Source organism: Lepidochelys kempii, chromosome 2 (genome assembly GCF_965140285.1).
Source record: "Lepidochelys kempii isolate rLepKem1 chromosome 2, rLepKem1.hap1, whole genome shotgun sequence".
Taxonomy (NCBI): domain Eukaryota; kingdom Metazoa; phylum Chordata; order Testudines; family Cheloniidae; genus Lepidochelys; species Lepidochelys kempii.
The window spans coordinates 255,831,070-255,845,328 of record NC_136381.1 but is presented as its reverse complement, the minus strand read 5'-3'; the positions used below and the strand labels follow the sequence as shown (position 1 = coordinate 255,845,328).

Here is a 14,259-nt window from a genome sequence, read left to right as displayed (position 1 = left end):
TGGGAAGACAAAGACTTGAACTGAGGAAACTGGTCCCAGGCTTAAAGGGAAAGCCAGTGTATTAAGAGCAATAACATACCTGCAACATCCAGTGGGGTGAAAAAAACCAAATACTAAATCCAAATACTGCCTAGTCTAATAAGGTTTACGATTTAGACTCTGTGCTTACCTTTTATTTTCTTTAACAACTACCTCTGACCTTTTCTGCCTACCACTTATAATCACTTAAAATCTATCTTTCTATAGTTAATAAATCTGTTTTATTTACAGTAACTCCTCGCTTAACATTGTAGTTATGTTCCTGAAAAATACTACTTTAAGTGAAACGATGTTAAGCTAATCCAATTTCCCCATAAGAATTAATGTAAATAGGGGGCGGGGAGGGGTTAGGTTCAGACAAAAGCCTTTTTAAAAATTATTTATATATACATTTCAGTATAAGTTTTAAACAAACAATTTAATACTGTACACAGCAATGATGATTGTGAAGCTTGGTTGAGGTGATGGAGTAAAAGCATGGGATATTTCCCAGGGAATGCCTACTGCTAAATGATGAACTAGCACTTGGCTGAGCCCTGAAGGGTTAACACAGTGTTGTTAATGTAGGAAACACTCTACAAAGCAGCACGAAAGGAGGGAGGAGACACAGCATGACAGGGAGTGAGAGACAGACACACACGGTGGGTGGGTGTGAGACAGACAGAGACACACGGTGGGTGGATGTGAGATGCGCATTGCCCCTTTAAATACGCTGACCTCACTCTAAGTACATTGCCTTTTTAAGTAGATCAGCAAGTTGAGACAGCAGCTGCTGCCAGCAAGCTCCCTCTGTCCTGAGCCCTGTCCTGTCCCCCCTGCTGCTCTGTGGAGATAAGGTACAGAAGTGGGGGGAGGGGGACACCCTGACATCAGCACCCCTCTTCCCTCTGCATAGTAAGCAGGAGACTCCCAGCAGCAGCTCCAAGGCAGAGGACAGGAACAGCACACGGCAGTGGGGGGAGGAACAGCTGAACTGCCCTGCAATTGATAGCCTGCTTGGCAGCTGCCACTCAAGGAATTTGGGGGAGCGGGGAGTTGAATGGGGGTTGCCGGTCTACCCTAGTTCCAATCCCCCACCAGCTAGCTCCAACGGACTGTTCTTCCTGCAAGCAGAGGACAAAGCAGGGGGCTGACAAACAACATTATAAGGGAGCATTGCACAACTTTAAACAAGCATGTTCTCTAATTGATCAGCAAGGTAACAACATTAACCGAGATGATGTTAAAGGAGGAGTTACTGCACCTAAAATGGTGTAGTTTTAGTTGAAGTGCTTGTGGGATCTCAGCTCAGATTACAAAGGCTGGTGTGTGTTCACTTTCCTTTGAAGAAGTGGCAAACTAATTAATGAGCTTCCACTGTCCAAGGGTATCTTGAGCAGTGTAAGACGGGGTGAAAGGCTGGGAGCTACGATGACTGGCTGGTGCCTCTCTCTCTGTGATACATGAGAGGCTCAGGGAGCATTCATGCAATTTAGCTGGGTGTGGGGCTCCACATGCGAATGGCTGAGTGATCACAACTCCTGGTGGGGTTTCGCTGTTTGTCACTGGCACGGTATTGTGCGAGACAACCCAGGCTGAAGAGTTAAGGGAGCACAGTGGTCCTACAGTTCCAGGTTGTACCCCGGGGACCCCATCACACCTTCACACTTAGAAGGAACTGAAGGATGGTTGAGGTCACTTCCCCTTACATATCCTCAAATTCTTTATGAGAGGAGGTGGGGGAAGGTATGAGTGGCCCCATTGGAAGATTCTGGAAACTCGCAGCACAGGTGCTGTGATCCCCAAGTGGGGCCAGCTGAAGTAGAATCAGGAGTCCTGAAGGCCAGCCTTGTGTTCTAACCATTGCTAAATCCCTAGTAACTATCATGCCTTAACTAGGTCTCAGAGTTAAAGATGTATTTGAAATCTGCATACGCTTATCAGATATCTCATGAAAAAGGAAGTAAGCAATTACTATTGACTGCCAATATTTTCTGGAACCCAAAATGTGTACAATTAATCAGACTATAGTAGACATCCTGTTTCTTTCTTCTCTTTGTGTGTTTTACCTTTATTTGAGTCCTCTGGCATGTGTTTATCTTTTGATGTAATAGTCTGCTTTTAACCTTTCAAGGTTGTATAAAAAGGAAAATTATAGGAAGGCAGAGGATTATGATAATACCCTTGATTTTGCTTCCTAATGCTAATTAAAAAAATTGCAAGATATTTGGAACCTATCTCTGTACCCCAATCGAACTATGTGGAGTATATCATCCAACACTACCCATATAAACAATGCAAATAACCATGTACGCCACTGTACAATCATGCGTATCATTGAGTCTAAACATCATTTTGTGCCAGATCTGCAGACAAATATAATGATACAGGTGACAAACACAGATGTAATTAACCATTAGGAACATTGTTTTTTTCTTCTGTTAAATCAACAATAATTATTGCCTAGAGATTCCCAGAAAAATTCAATTAATCAATTAATGGACTTTTAGATAGCAAATTATTTTTACTAGATAAAATTACGTAGATTCTCCTGATGAGAGGCTCTGCAAACAAGGTCAAGGAAAGTAAATGTCTACCTATGGCAAAAGCCAGTGCCTTTGCATTTTGAAGCACCCCACAATTTTTTACCTCTAGGAAATGAAAAATTGCTTCTGCCGTGTGATGTAAAACAGACTTTAAAGAGAATATTGCACTTCAGATTTCAATCCATAATCAAATTGTCACTCAGATCAGACATTTTGACAGTTTGTTAATTGAGACAAGCTTGCACAGATACTCTACTAAGTAATAATGTCTCAAAGCCTACATATGTGCAAAAATATGTGTACCAGTGCAAAGAAATGTTTTTTGTGCTTGTTATTAATATTATTTATTACTATTTATTATTTGTATTACCACAGGACCTTGGACCAGGATTCCATTATGCTAGGTCAGGGGTGGGCAAACTACGTCCCAGGGGCCGCATCCAGCCCTCCAGGCGTTTTAATCCGGCCCTCAAGCTCCTGCCAGGGAGTGGAGTCGAGGACTTGCCCCACGCTGCGCAGCTCCCAGAAGCAAAGGCATGTCCCCCCTCCAGCTCCTACGCATAGGGGCAGCCAGGGAGCTCCGCATGCTGCCCCCGCCCCAAGCACCACTCCTGCAGCTCCCATTGGCTGGGAACCACGGTCAATGGGAGCTGCAGGGGTTGTGCCTGTGGACATGGCAACACGCAGAGCCGCCTGGCCAAGCCGCCGTGTAGGAGCCACTGCTTGTAGGAGCTGCTTGACCCAGAGCTTGCACCACTGACCCCCCTCCCATACTCCAACCCCCTGCCCCAGCCCTGATCCCCTTCCTGCCCTCCAAACCCCTCAGTCCCAGCCCAGAGCACCCTCCTGTACCCCCAACCCTTCATCCCCACCCCTATCCCAGAGCCCGCAATCCCAGCCGGAGCCCTCACCCCCCCTGCATCCCAACCCCCAATTTCATGAGCATTCATGGCCTGCCATAAAATTTCCATACCCAGATGTGGCCCTCGGGCCAAAAGGTTTGCCCCTGTGCTAGGTGCTGTACAAACACAGAACAAAAAGATGGTCCTTGCAATATATGGGCCTAATCCTGGGCCTGTAAGTTTCTAACATTAAGACAAAAAAAACCCAGACCAGCCACACCAGTCCCATAGTGCCACCTCCTGCATTCTTCAGGGAGAACACAATGATGGGAATTCAGAGTGGATCTAAAGAAATTATCAGAATTAGACCTACAAGGAGGGTATTAGCTGCTCTTCTCTCAGAAGTGTCACCTGCTAGCTGATTTACAAAGCACAAATGGTGACAATGCCAGAAAGGAGCATGTATCCTGCCTTTCTGACCAAAGATAAGCAATTCCAGTAGTGTCTGTATGTCAGTGAGAAAACAGATTTTTCTTTTTACCATTAATACATAAGTGAGGCATGAGTACAAAGCAAATCCTTCTATTGTTACTCGCTCATATTGAACTTTGGTGGGAACAGAAGCTGCAGGTGTTCCATTTCAAAGGATTAATTGCATCAGTTTACTGAACATCAGAAGCACAATTAAATCCATTTGCTGTATTAACTTCTCTAGGTTAGACCTGTAGCTTGTTTCATGGATCACACTCTAGTTGCATATTAGTGTTTCCAAAAATAATCTATATTCCTACCTCTGGAATTTTAATCAGACCCCCTAGTCATTAGTTTACTTTAGAGCAGCATGTTCCAGTGGATAGCACACAAGACTGAAAGTCAGGAAAGTTGGTTTCTGTTCCCAGTTCGGCTACTGACCTACTGTGTGACTTTGAGCACTAAGTCACTGTGCCTCTATGTCTCTTCCTTATTTGTGTTTTTCTATTTAGACTGTAAAGTTACTGCTACCAGACATTATTGCCTCATATAGACTTTAATATACTTTAAATGCCTTTTTATTTAATAGGTAGATGCACATCTGTTAGAGTAGAACCTAAATTTAACTTTCAAGACATGCTGTCAAGGCTATTGTTTATGCAGCATATAGTCAAGTTGTGCAATACACGTTCACAAGTGGTCAATGAGTCAAATACTGGTGTTTGATTTTAGAAAGGGCTGGGTAACTTTATGACCATTAATAATGTTTGTATCTAATGCCAGCTAAAACTATTAGGTCAATCAAATCTCATGCTTCATTGTATAAACGGATAGCCTGAGGGTGTGGAGAAGGATACCGGTTTCCCCCACAACTCAGAGCAGCATTGCAAAATCGGCCAAGTGCATTATGGGAGGAGGAGCTCACTTTCCTCCAAAGCATCAAGTACCAGTCATTCTTGGAGACAGATTATCAAATTAGCGTACCAAAGGTGTGATCCATGTGACAACTCTTATGAGTCATATGCTCTCTTCCAGTGTCAGTAGCAGGGAGCTTACCTACAGGAAGGATCCACATCTCCTGATCAGCAGCTGTTTTGTCTTATCATCCTCTTGGTAATGTAAGATAGACAGTATGGCAGATTAGGCAGGGAGCAGGCCTGCGTGTCACAAGTGTGCTGAGGATCCCTAAAGAATGATGAGGCTTGGCAGAATTCGATTTTTTTTAAATATAATTTTGACAGATAATATTGATATTTATTTTTAATTTTTATTTATTTTAATTTTCCCAGTTGAGCAAAATTATGAGTTTTAAACATTTTTTATATTTAATCAATTTAAATTTTCACAACTGTGGGAAATTATGGGGGAAACTGACTATAGGGGGTCAGACAATAATTATTTAATCACAGTAGACATAGAGATTCAAAAAATTAAAGCTTTATAACAGTTGGAACACAAACTGTCAACGTCACGTGTGTGATACAGTGTACAAACCCCACATTGGTGAAGAAAGGGTTAAGAAGCAACTCTGTGCCCAGAAAGGCCCACCCAGACACCTGTGCTGGGCATGCTCACAGTACAGACTGAGATCAAACGGGAGCAGCTCAGCTTAGTCCGGTTGGACGGAACAGGGGAGCAGTTTTGTGTTGTAGGCTCCTGCCGAGAAGCTGCTGAAGCACCAAGCTGCCCCAGGCCTTTTTGTCACAGAGGTCAACAAGACGTGACAAGACTCTGACAAGACGTTCCCATCCCTGAAGCACTAGACTACACCCAGGTAAAAAAGCCATACTCGACTACCTAGATATCAACCCCAAGACGTTCCGCCAGAGGTTTTGCAAAGACAGTAACTGCCTGGAACCCTGCCCCAGGTGGTGGGCCAACAATTGAAGAACCAGTGTTGGCGCTGGTTAGATCCATAAAAACAGACGTGACACAGATGGTGGAAATGATCATGCTAGAACAATTCACCCAGATTCTCCCAACCAAGGTGAAGGAGTGGGTAAAGCACCATTGGCTGTCAACACTGGCAGAGACCATGATCCTAATGGAAAATTATGTGTCCACAGAGGGTCCAGCCTCACTAATGCCAAGGGAAGGGACTCCTGGAAACAAGACTCTGACCCCTAATGAGGGCCGGGCAAGGAGGGAAGACCAAGGACAGCTAAACTGGCTGTTACCCTTTGGGGTGCCCCCGGATGCAGGGAGCAACCTCACCACAAAGGTGGAATGGGGGCGGGATCGGGGCCCTTGAAGAGGGGGATACGCCCCACAAGGAGGACCCACTGCCCCAGAGGTGGACCAAATAATACTGACCCCAAAGGGCAATTTCTTTGAGTGTGGACAGGAGGGGCATTTCAGGCAGGAGCACCCCTTTATGAACTGCAATTATGGGCAAGCATGGACGGCAGATACCCAAGGCCAGAAATGGGGCACAACTAATATGCTGCTGCCAGTACATGTCAATGGCATCACAGTGACGGGCCTGGTGGACTCTGGATGTAGTTAGACCATCGTCCAGACAAGCCTGTTGGAGTTCCCTGACAAGCCAGGGGCCCCTATCTAACTCTAACACATCCACAGGGATATGCAGTCCTACCTCATATGACAAAAGTGCAACTTAAAGTAGAGGGCCACACAGATTTGCTGAGTCAGCTTAGTGACCACCTTGCCCTACCCAGTAATATTGGGACGAGACTGGAGATAGTTTGGAGAACTCCTACAGCAGTGGAACAAAGAACCCCGGCAGAGGTCGACCCAAACCCAAGAACGAGGGGTCTTATGGGACAGGACAAGGTGAAAGGTCCTGGCAGGGGTCGCTCAGGCCAGCCAGGAACACTGGCCCAACAGCCCACTAGTCCGAGGACATCCAAGGAAGCAAGCCATGATTGGCTACCTTTAGAGGAAGACTTCATGCAGGAACAAAGGGAGGAAAAGACTCTGAGCTGCACTTGGGAGTAGGTAGCTGTCCTGAAGGGGGAAGAGGATAAAACCCAATAGGCAAAGCAGTGGCCACACTTCAAGCTCTGCAATGAATGGCTATACTGAGTGATGAGAGACACCCAATCCCAGGAAAAATGGCACCAACTGCAGGTACCAAAAAAGTTCTGCCAGAGGCTACTACACCTAGCCCACTCGGTGCTGTGTGCCAGGCACTTGGGGAGAGAAAAGCTGCTGGAGAGGGTGGCATGTAGGTTCTTCTGGCTGGACATCCACCAAGAAGTGCACAATTTCTATGCCTCGTGTCCTGAATGCCAGTTGGCAGGACCCAAAGGGAGGTCTAAGGCCCCCCTGATTCCACTCCCGGTGGTGGGTGTACCCTTCAAATGGGTAGGGGTGTATTTATTGGGACCTTTGAGAAGAATGCATTGGGATTCTGTTATATACTGGTGATAGTAGAGTAAGCCACATGGTATCCCGAAGCCGTCCCACTGTGCACCTATGGTAGTAAACGAGCTCATGAAGGTCTTTGCGAGGGCTGGGATACCAAAGGAAATAACTTTTTATAAGACTCACAATAACAGAAAACATAGAATCATAGAAATGTAGTGCTGGAAGGGACCTCGAGAAGTGATCGAGTCCAGACCCCTGTGCTCAGGTACGACCAAGTAAACTTAACCATCCCTGACAGGTGTTTCTCCAACCCATTCTTAAAAACCTCCAATGATGGTGTCATAAATATAAAGGGAAGGGTAACCACCTTTCTGTATACAGAACTATAATATTCCTCCTGGCCAGAGGCAAAACCCTTTCACCTGTAAAGGGTTAAGAAGCTAGGATAACCTCACTGGCACCTGACCAAAATGACCAATGAGGAGACAAGTTACTTTCAAAGCTGGAGCGGGGGGAACAAGGGGTCTGTCTGTCTGTGTGATGCTTTTGCTGGGAGCAGATCAGGAATGCTCTTCAGAACTCCTGTAAAAAGTTAGTAAGCAATCTAGCTAGAAATGTGTTAGATTTTCTTTTGTTTAAATGGCTGGTATATAAGCTGTGCTGAATGGAATGTATATTCCTGTTTTTGTGTCTTTTTGTAACTTAAGGTTTTGCCTAGAGGGATTCTCTATGTTTTGAATCTGATTACCCTGTAAGGTATTTACCATCCTGATTTTATAGAGGTGATTCTTTTACTTTTTCTTTAATTAAAATTCTTCTTTTAAGACCCTGATTGCTTTTTCATTATTCTTAAGATCCAAGGGTTTGGGTCTGTGTTCACCTATGCAAATTGGTGAGGATTTTTATCGAGCCTTCCTCAGGAAACAGCGTGTAGGGCTTGGGGGGGGGATATTTTTGGGAGGGAAGACATCTCCAAGTGGGCTCTTTTCCTGTTCTTTGTTTAATATGCTTGGTGGTGACAGCATAGGGTTCAAGGACAAGGGAAAGTCTGTACCTTGAGGAAGTTTTTAACCTAAGCTGGTAAGAATAAGCTTAGGGGGTCTTTCATGCAGGTCCTCACATCTGTACCCTAGAGTTCAGAGTGGGGAAGGAACCTTGACAGATGGGTATTCCACAGCTTCCCTTGGAATCCTTTCCCAAAACTTAAGTACCCTAATAGAAAGTTTTTCTTAATATCTAACCTAAATCTACATTCCTGCACATTAAGCCCATTGCTTCTTGACCTCTCTTCAGTGGACATGGAGAACAATTGTTCACTGTCCTCTTTATAACAGCTCTTAACATATTTGAATACTGTTATCATGTCTCCAATCAGTCTTCTTTTCTTAAGACTAGATATGCCCAGTTTTTTTAACCTTTCCTCATAGGTCAGGTTTTCTAAACCTTTTATTATTTTTGTTGCTCTTCCCTTGACTCTCTGCAATTTGTCCACATCTTTCCTAAAGTGTGTTGCCCAGAACTCAACACATTACTCCAGCAGAGGCCTCACCAGTGCTGAGGAGAGTGGGACAGTTACCTCCCGTGTCTTACATACAACGCTCCTGTTAAGACACACTAAAATATTAGGATTTCTGCAACTGCATCACATTGCTGGCTCATGTTCAATTTGCGATCCACTATAAATCCTACACCCTTTTCAGCAGTACTACCACTTAGCCAATTATTCCCATTTTGTATTTGTGCTTCCTGAGTGAAGTACTTTGCACTTATCTTTACTGAACTTCATTTGTTGAATTCAGACCAAATCTCTAATGTTTCATAGTCATTTTGAATTTTAATCCTGTCCTATAAAGTGATTGCAAACCCTCCCAACTTGGTATCATCCACAGATTTTAGAAGGATACTCTCCATTCCATAATCCAAGTCATTAATGAAAATAGTACCAGCCCTAGAAAGGACCCTAGGTATAGTATCAGCCCTTGGAATGACCCATGTGGGACCCCACAAGATATGTCCTCCCTGTTTGACAGTGAACCTTTAATAACTACTCTTTCAGTATAGTCTTTCAACCAATTGTGCACCCACTTTATAGTAATTTCATCTAGACCACATTTTCCTAGTTTGCTTATAAGAATGTCATGTGGGAACTGTGCAAAAGCCTTACTAATACTTCACACTTCTAACACATTTCATCAATAGACTCATAAACTTTAAGGTCAGAAGGGACCATCATGATCATCTAGTCTGACCTCCTGCACATTGCAGGCCACAGAAGCTCACCCACCCACTCCTGTAATAGACTCCTAACCTCTGGCTGAGTTACTGAAGTCCTCAAATCACGATTTAAAGACTTCAAGTTACAGAGAATCCACCATTTACACTAGTTTAAACCTGCAAGTGAGCCAGGCCCCATGCTGCAGAGGAAGGTGAAAAAACCCCAGTCTCTCCCAATCTGACCCAAGGGAAAATTCCTTCCTAACCCCAACTATGGCAATCAGTTAGATCCTGAGAATGTGGGCAAGACCCACCAGCCAGATACCTGGGAAAAAATTCTCTGTAGTAACTCAGAGCCCTCCCCATCTAGTGTCCCATCTCCGGATATTTGCTGCTAGCAGCTGCACATCAGCTACATGCCCTTGTAGGCAGTCTCATCATACCATCCCCTCCATAAACTTATCAAGCTCAGTCTTGAAGCCAGTTAGGTGTTTTGCCCCCACTGCTCCCCTGGAAAGGCTGTTTCATAGGTCTCAGAATGTTTTACAAAGGAGAGCAGGTAAAATTTCTCCCCATTTTACACACAGAATAACTGAAAGGCAGGAAAATTAAATGAGGTAGAGCCAAGACCAGATTCCAGAATTTCCAACTCTTGACTCCCAAGCCTATACCTTATCTACTGGAGCATGCAGCCCCTATGGTTCACAGTTTACAGTCCCAGGTGCACACACACTGAAAGGAGATTGATGTGCACAAGTTTCTTCGTTGTGAATCTTACCTACTTTTTAAAGATATTTGGCAAAGATGCAACAATTAGATTGGGAGGGCTGAGTGGAAAATGCATAGAATAATCCTGAATGTAAAGTCTGGATGGAATTATTTTCATGACCGATCAACATGATGGCGTTCCTTTAAAATTTAAGATTACTACATAAACCAATATCATCCAATCCTTTGTTCACCTGACTGTTTTGTTCAATGGTGTTTTGTACTTCACTGTGTTTTTTGGCAAAGATTCAATTGCTCAACCTTAAGTAAACATTACCTTCAATTGAACAGTTCTTGTCATTAAATGTTTTCTGAAGTTCAGTACACACGGAATGTATCTTAAAACAAGTTGATCGAAATCTACAACTCTGCATGCACCAAGCAGTGAAGGGGGCTGCTATAGGTACCAAAAAGTTATTATTTCACTTAGGAACATTTTAAATGTTGCGAACTTGATTTTCTTCTTTGCAAACATAATGAAGGACGTCTCTTGCTTCTGCCTATTGTCTTCCTTGTGGAAACAGATGGTGCAAACTTACAAATATATCTGTGGTATTTTCTCAGTGACTCATACAGCAGAGCAACAGGATTCAGACTGTGACAGGCAGCCAACCAAGATGGATGTAAGCTTACTTGAGGAGCAGTATGACTGTATAAAACAGAAGCAAAAGCTGCAAACACACATTATTGTGTTTAAAACAGGTATGCTTCAGATTCATAGGCCAAACCTGACAAATGTAGAGGGGTAAAGGGAACTCCTTTAAGTCTTCATTAACTTAAGATACTTTTGAATGCTTATGCACAGCTTGCAAGGAAAGCACAAAGTGGACTGCTTTCATGTTGCGGATGTCTTTGTTTCTTTGTTAATTCCACTGAAAAGTAGTCTAATGGTTAACAAATATATTAGAAGAGGAAGCAGTGAAACACTTTTTAATGTTTGTTTGAGGTGATTTTATGTATTTTAAGATAGTGTTATGTAAGTTGCATGCAATTCTTGATATCACAAATGTTAATTTTCACACGTACTAATTAATTAGTGTTAATTGACGATAATATTTGCAGCATATAGCTCTTGTCAGATTTCTGCTTTCCTTAATGCTTCCATATGGTTAACCTAACAATACCGTCTTGCACCTTTTGTTCTTCCTGTTTTAACCTGTTCCATGAAGCCTGTCCTAAAAGACTAACCAAGGCAGCAGCAAAAATCAAATGCCTAGCAGAAGTTAGGCTTTAGTTTAAAATGAGCTAAATTATACTTGGAATCACCGGCATAACTTTAATGTGCTAGCTTCAGACAGAGATGTGCCTGGTGGAAGTGGTTTCACTGTATATTATTTTGAATATGAGCCCACAGGAAAACAAATGACATGTGACACTTAGCTGCCACATCAGACGGGTTTTGGTATAACCAGTATTAGCAACATTTTTAAAGTTTATATTAGAATACTGTTTACAAATATTATATTGCTTTGCTTCTCTTTTCTTTCTAAGCTGATCGGAAGAGCCATGAAACTAAACAAAATAATTTAAGTTTCTTTAGTTAAATAGTTGCAACATGAATAGAATTAATGTGATTTAACAGAGTTTAGTGTTTATTTCAGAGGTGAGTAAAATAAACCTGATGAACTCATAAGCCCCAAACCTGTGTCCAAACCAAATTTGGTGTGTGTCAAAATAATTTAGCCTATTTCTTACTTTACATTTTCCTGTGCATTTTTCTGCAGTTCTGGATTCTGGCTGGATGTAGAAGTGCTGAAAAAATTATAAATTAAATAATAATATGTAATAGATGCAGTTCTATATCTCCTTTCATCCAAGGGCATTGAAACATAAATATTAATTAACCCCATGAAGAGGAAAAGTATATACATACAGAAGAACCAGTTTATCCAACAATACAAAACAGTCTAGGAGGGGAAGTGAAATGCACTGTATCCAAATGAAATTCCAGAAAGACTGCAAATAAATTGACTGTAATTATATGAGTTAAAATTTGGCCAGCACACCAAAACACAATCATTCAGACACAGGAAACTGTTGATGGAATAACTTTTGAGAGGGCAGCAAATTTATATTACAGAGGATGGCTACACAGGTGGCTCTGTTCCTTTTTCTCTGAGAGATCCCAGGTGGTAACATTGGGTAACTTCTTCTGTCTAAGAGCACTCTCCAGCAGGGTACTAAGCTTTTATTTAATATTTATGTTACAGTAGTTCCTAGATGCACCAATCAGGTACTAGACACTATACAGAGGCACACACCCTTACTAAGCTTTCTTGTTTGACATATATATAGGGCTATTAGGAGGGTTAGTGTTACTGCTTGAGGCACCTTTAAAGTTCCTTTGCTGCATGGATTTTGGCAGGGCTGAGGTTCTGGTTCCATGTTTTTAAGGTTAACAAACTGGGGAGCTTATTGAATACCCAATTGCTTATGAGTATTCAGGTAGCAGTAATTTCCATCCGTGCATGGAAAGATTGCTGCATTCTTTTTCAAATGTGGACCTTGCCACAATTATCCACACCTTTGCTACCTTGAGGATGGGTTCTGCTACTCTCCATAAGGTTACATATTCCAGCCACCAAAACACAGCTGCTAGAGCAAAAGGAGGCAACCTACTTAGCAAGCAGTGTTTTGCACCGACAGCAAAGTACCCCGACAGGCGATCTCCATGGTAATCAGATGATTTCCAGGAGAAGTTTAAGTGTGGGATTTTCAAAGGAGCATACAAGAGTTAGGCTCCCAAATCCCACTGTAGTTCAGTGAAAGTTGGGCACTTAACTCCCTTATGACACTTTGAAAATCCCAAAATAAACAACATTTATTATGTTGCCCAATAAATCCCTAAATTGTATGGATCCTGCCTATTTGTTCCACGACACACTCATAAGAAAATTAGGGAAATGTCTAGCTGAGATTACTATCATGTAGGTACACAACTGTTGAAAAACCGCACTCAGAGAATAGTTATCAATGGTATTCTGTCAAAGCAGGAGGGCATATCTAGAGGGTTCTCAGAGCGGTCTGTCTGTCAATAAGTACTATTCAATATTTTCATTGATGACTTTGATAATGGAGCAGAGTATGCTTATAAAATTTGCAGATGACACCAAGCTGTGAGAAATTACTAGCCCTTTGGAGGGCAGGATTAAAATTCAAAAGGACTTTGAATAATTGGAAAATTGATCTGAAATCAACAAGATAAAATTCAATACACATAAGTGTGAAGTACTTCACTTAAAAAGGAAGGACAAATCAAATGCAGAACCACAAAATGGAGAATAACTGGCTTGGCAGTAGGATTGCTCCAAAGGATCTGGGGGCTATAGTGGATCACAAATAGAATATAAACCAATGATGTATTGCTGTTGCAAAAAGGTTAATATCCTTCTGGAGTGTATTAACAAGAGTGTTGTATGTAAGACATGAGAGGTAATTGTCTCATAGACTTTAAGGCCAGAAGGGACCATTGTGATCATCTATCCTAATCTCTGCACATCACAGGCCACAGAACCTCACCTACCCACTCCTATAACAGACCCAACTGTCCCGCTCTACTCAGCACTGGAGAGGTCTCAACTGGACTACTATGTCCAGTTTTGGGCAACACATTTTAGGAAAGATGTGGACAAATGGGAGAGAGTCCAGAGAAGAGCAACAAAAATAATAAAAGGTTTGTAAAACCTGACCTATGAGGAAAGGTTAAAAAAACTGGGCATATCTAGTCTTAACAAAGAAGACTTATTGGGGACTTGATAACAGTTTTCAAATATGTTAAGGGCTGTTATAAAGAGGACAGTGATCAGTTGTTCTCCATGTCCACTGAAAAGAGGTCAAGAAGAAATGGGCTTAATCTGCAAGAAGGTAGATTTAAGTTAGATATTAGGAAAAACTTTCTAGCTATAAGGGCAATTAAGTACCGGAATAGGTTACCAAGGGAGGTTGTGCAATCCCCATCATTTGAGGTTTTTAAGAACAAGTTGGACAAACACCTGTCAGGGATGATCTCGGTTTATTTGGTCCTGCCTCAGCATGGGGTATGGACTAGATGACCTCTCAAGGTCTCTTCC

The 14,259-nt window shown here is 42.5% G+C and overlaps 2 protein-coding genes across 6 annotated transcripts in view; both read left to right on the top strand.

Annotated features, from left to right (window-relative positions):
- NUB1 (negative regulator of ubiquitin like proteins 1) overlaps positions 1-14,259 on the top strand; it is a 374,246-nt gene that overhangs the window by 316,622 nt on the left and 43,365 nt on the right. The window lies entirely within an intron of this gene.
- Positions 1-14,259, top strand: part of C2H9orf152 (chromosome 2 C9orf152 homolog) — a 29,781-nt gene that overhangs the window by 11,543 nt on the left and 3,979 nt on the right. For 2 of the 3 annotated variants that reach the window (XM_073334657.2, XM_078851858.1), the window contains one exon: positions 10,754-10,891. In XM_073334657.2, the coding sequence (XP_073190758.1) occupies positions 10,754-10,891 (138 nt within the window). Of the gene's footprint in view, positions 1-10,503; positions 10,593-10,753; positions 10,892-14,259 lie in introns of those variants that run through there. The other variant, XM_073334658.1, reaches the window with a different exon arrangement.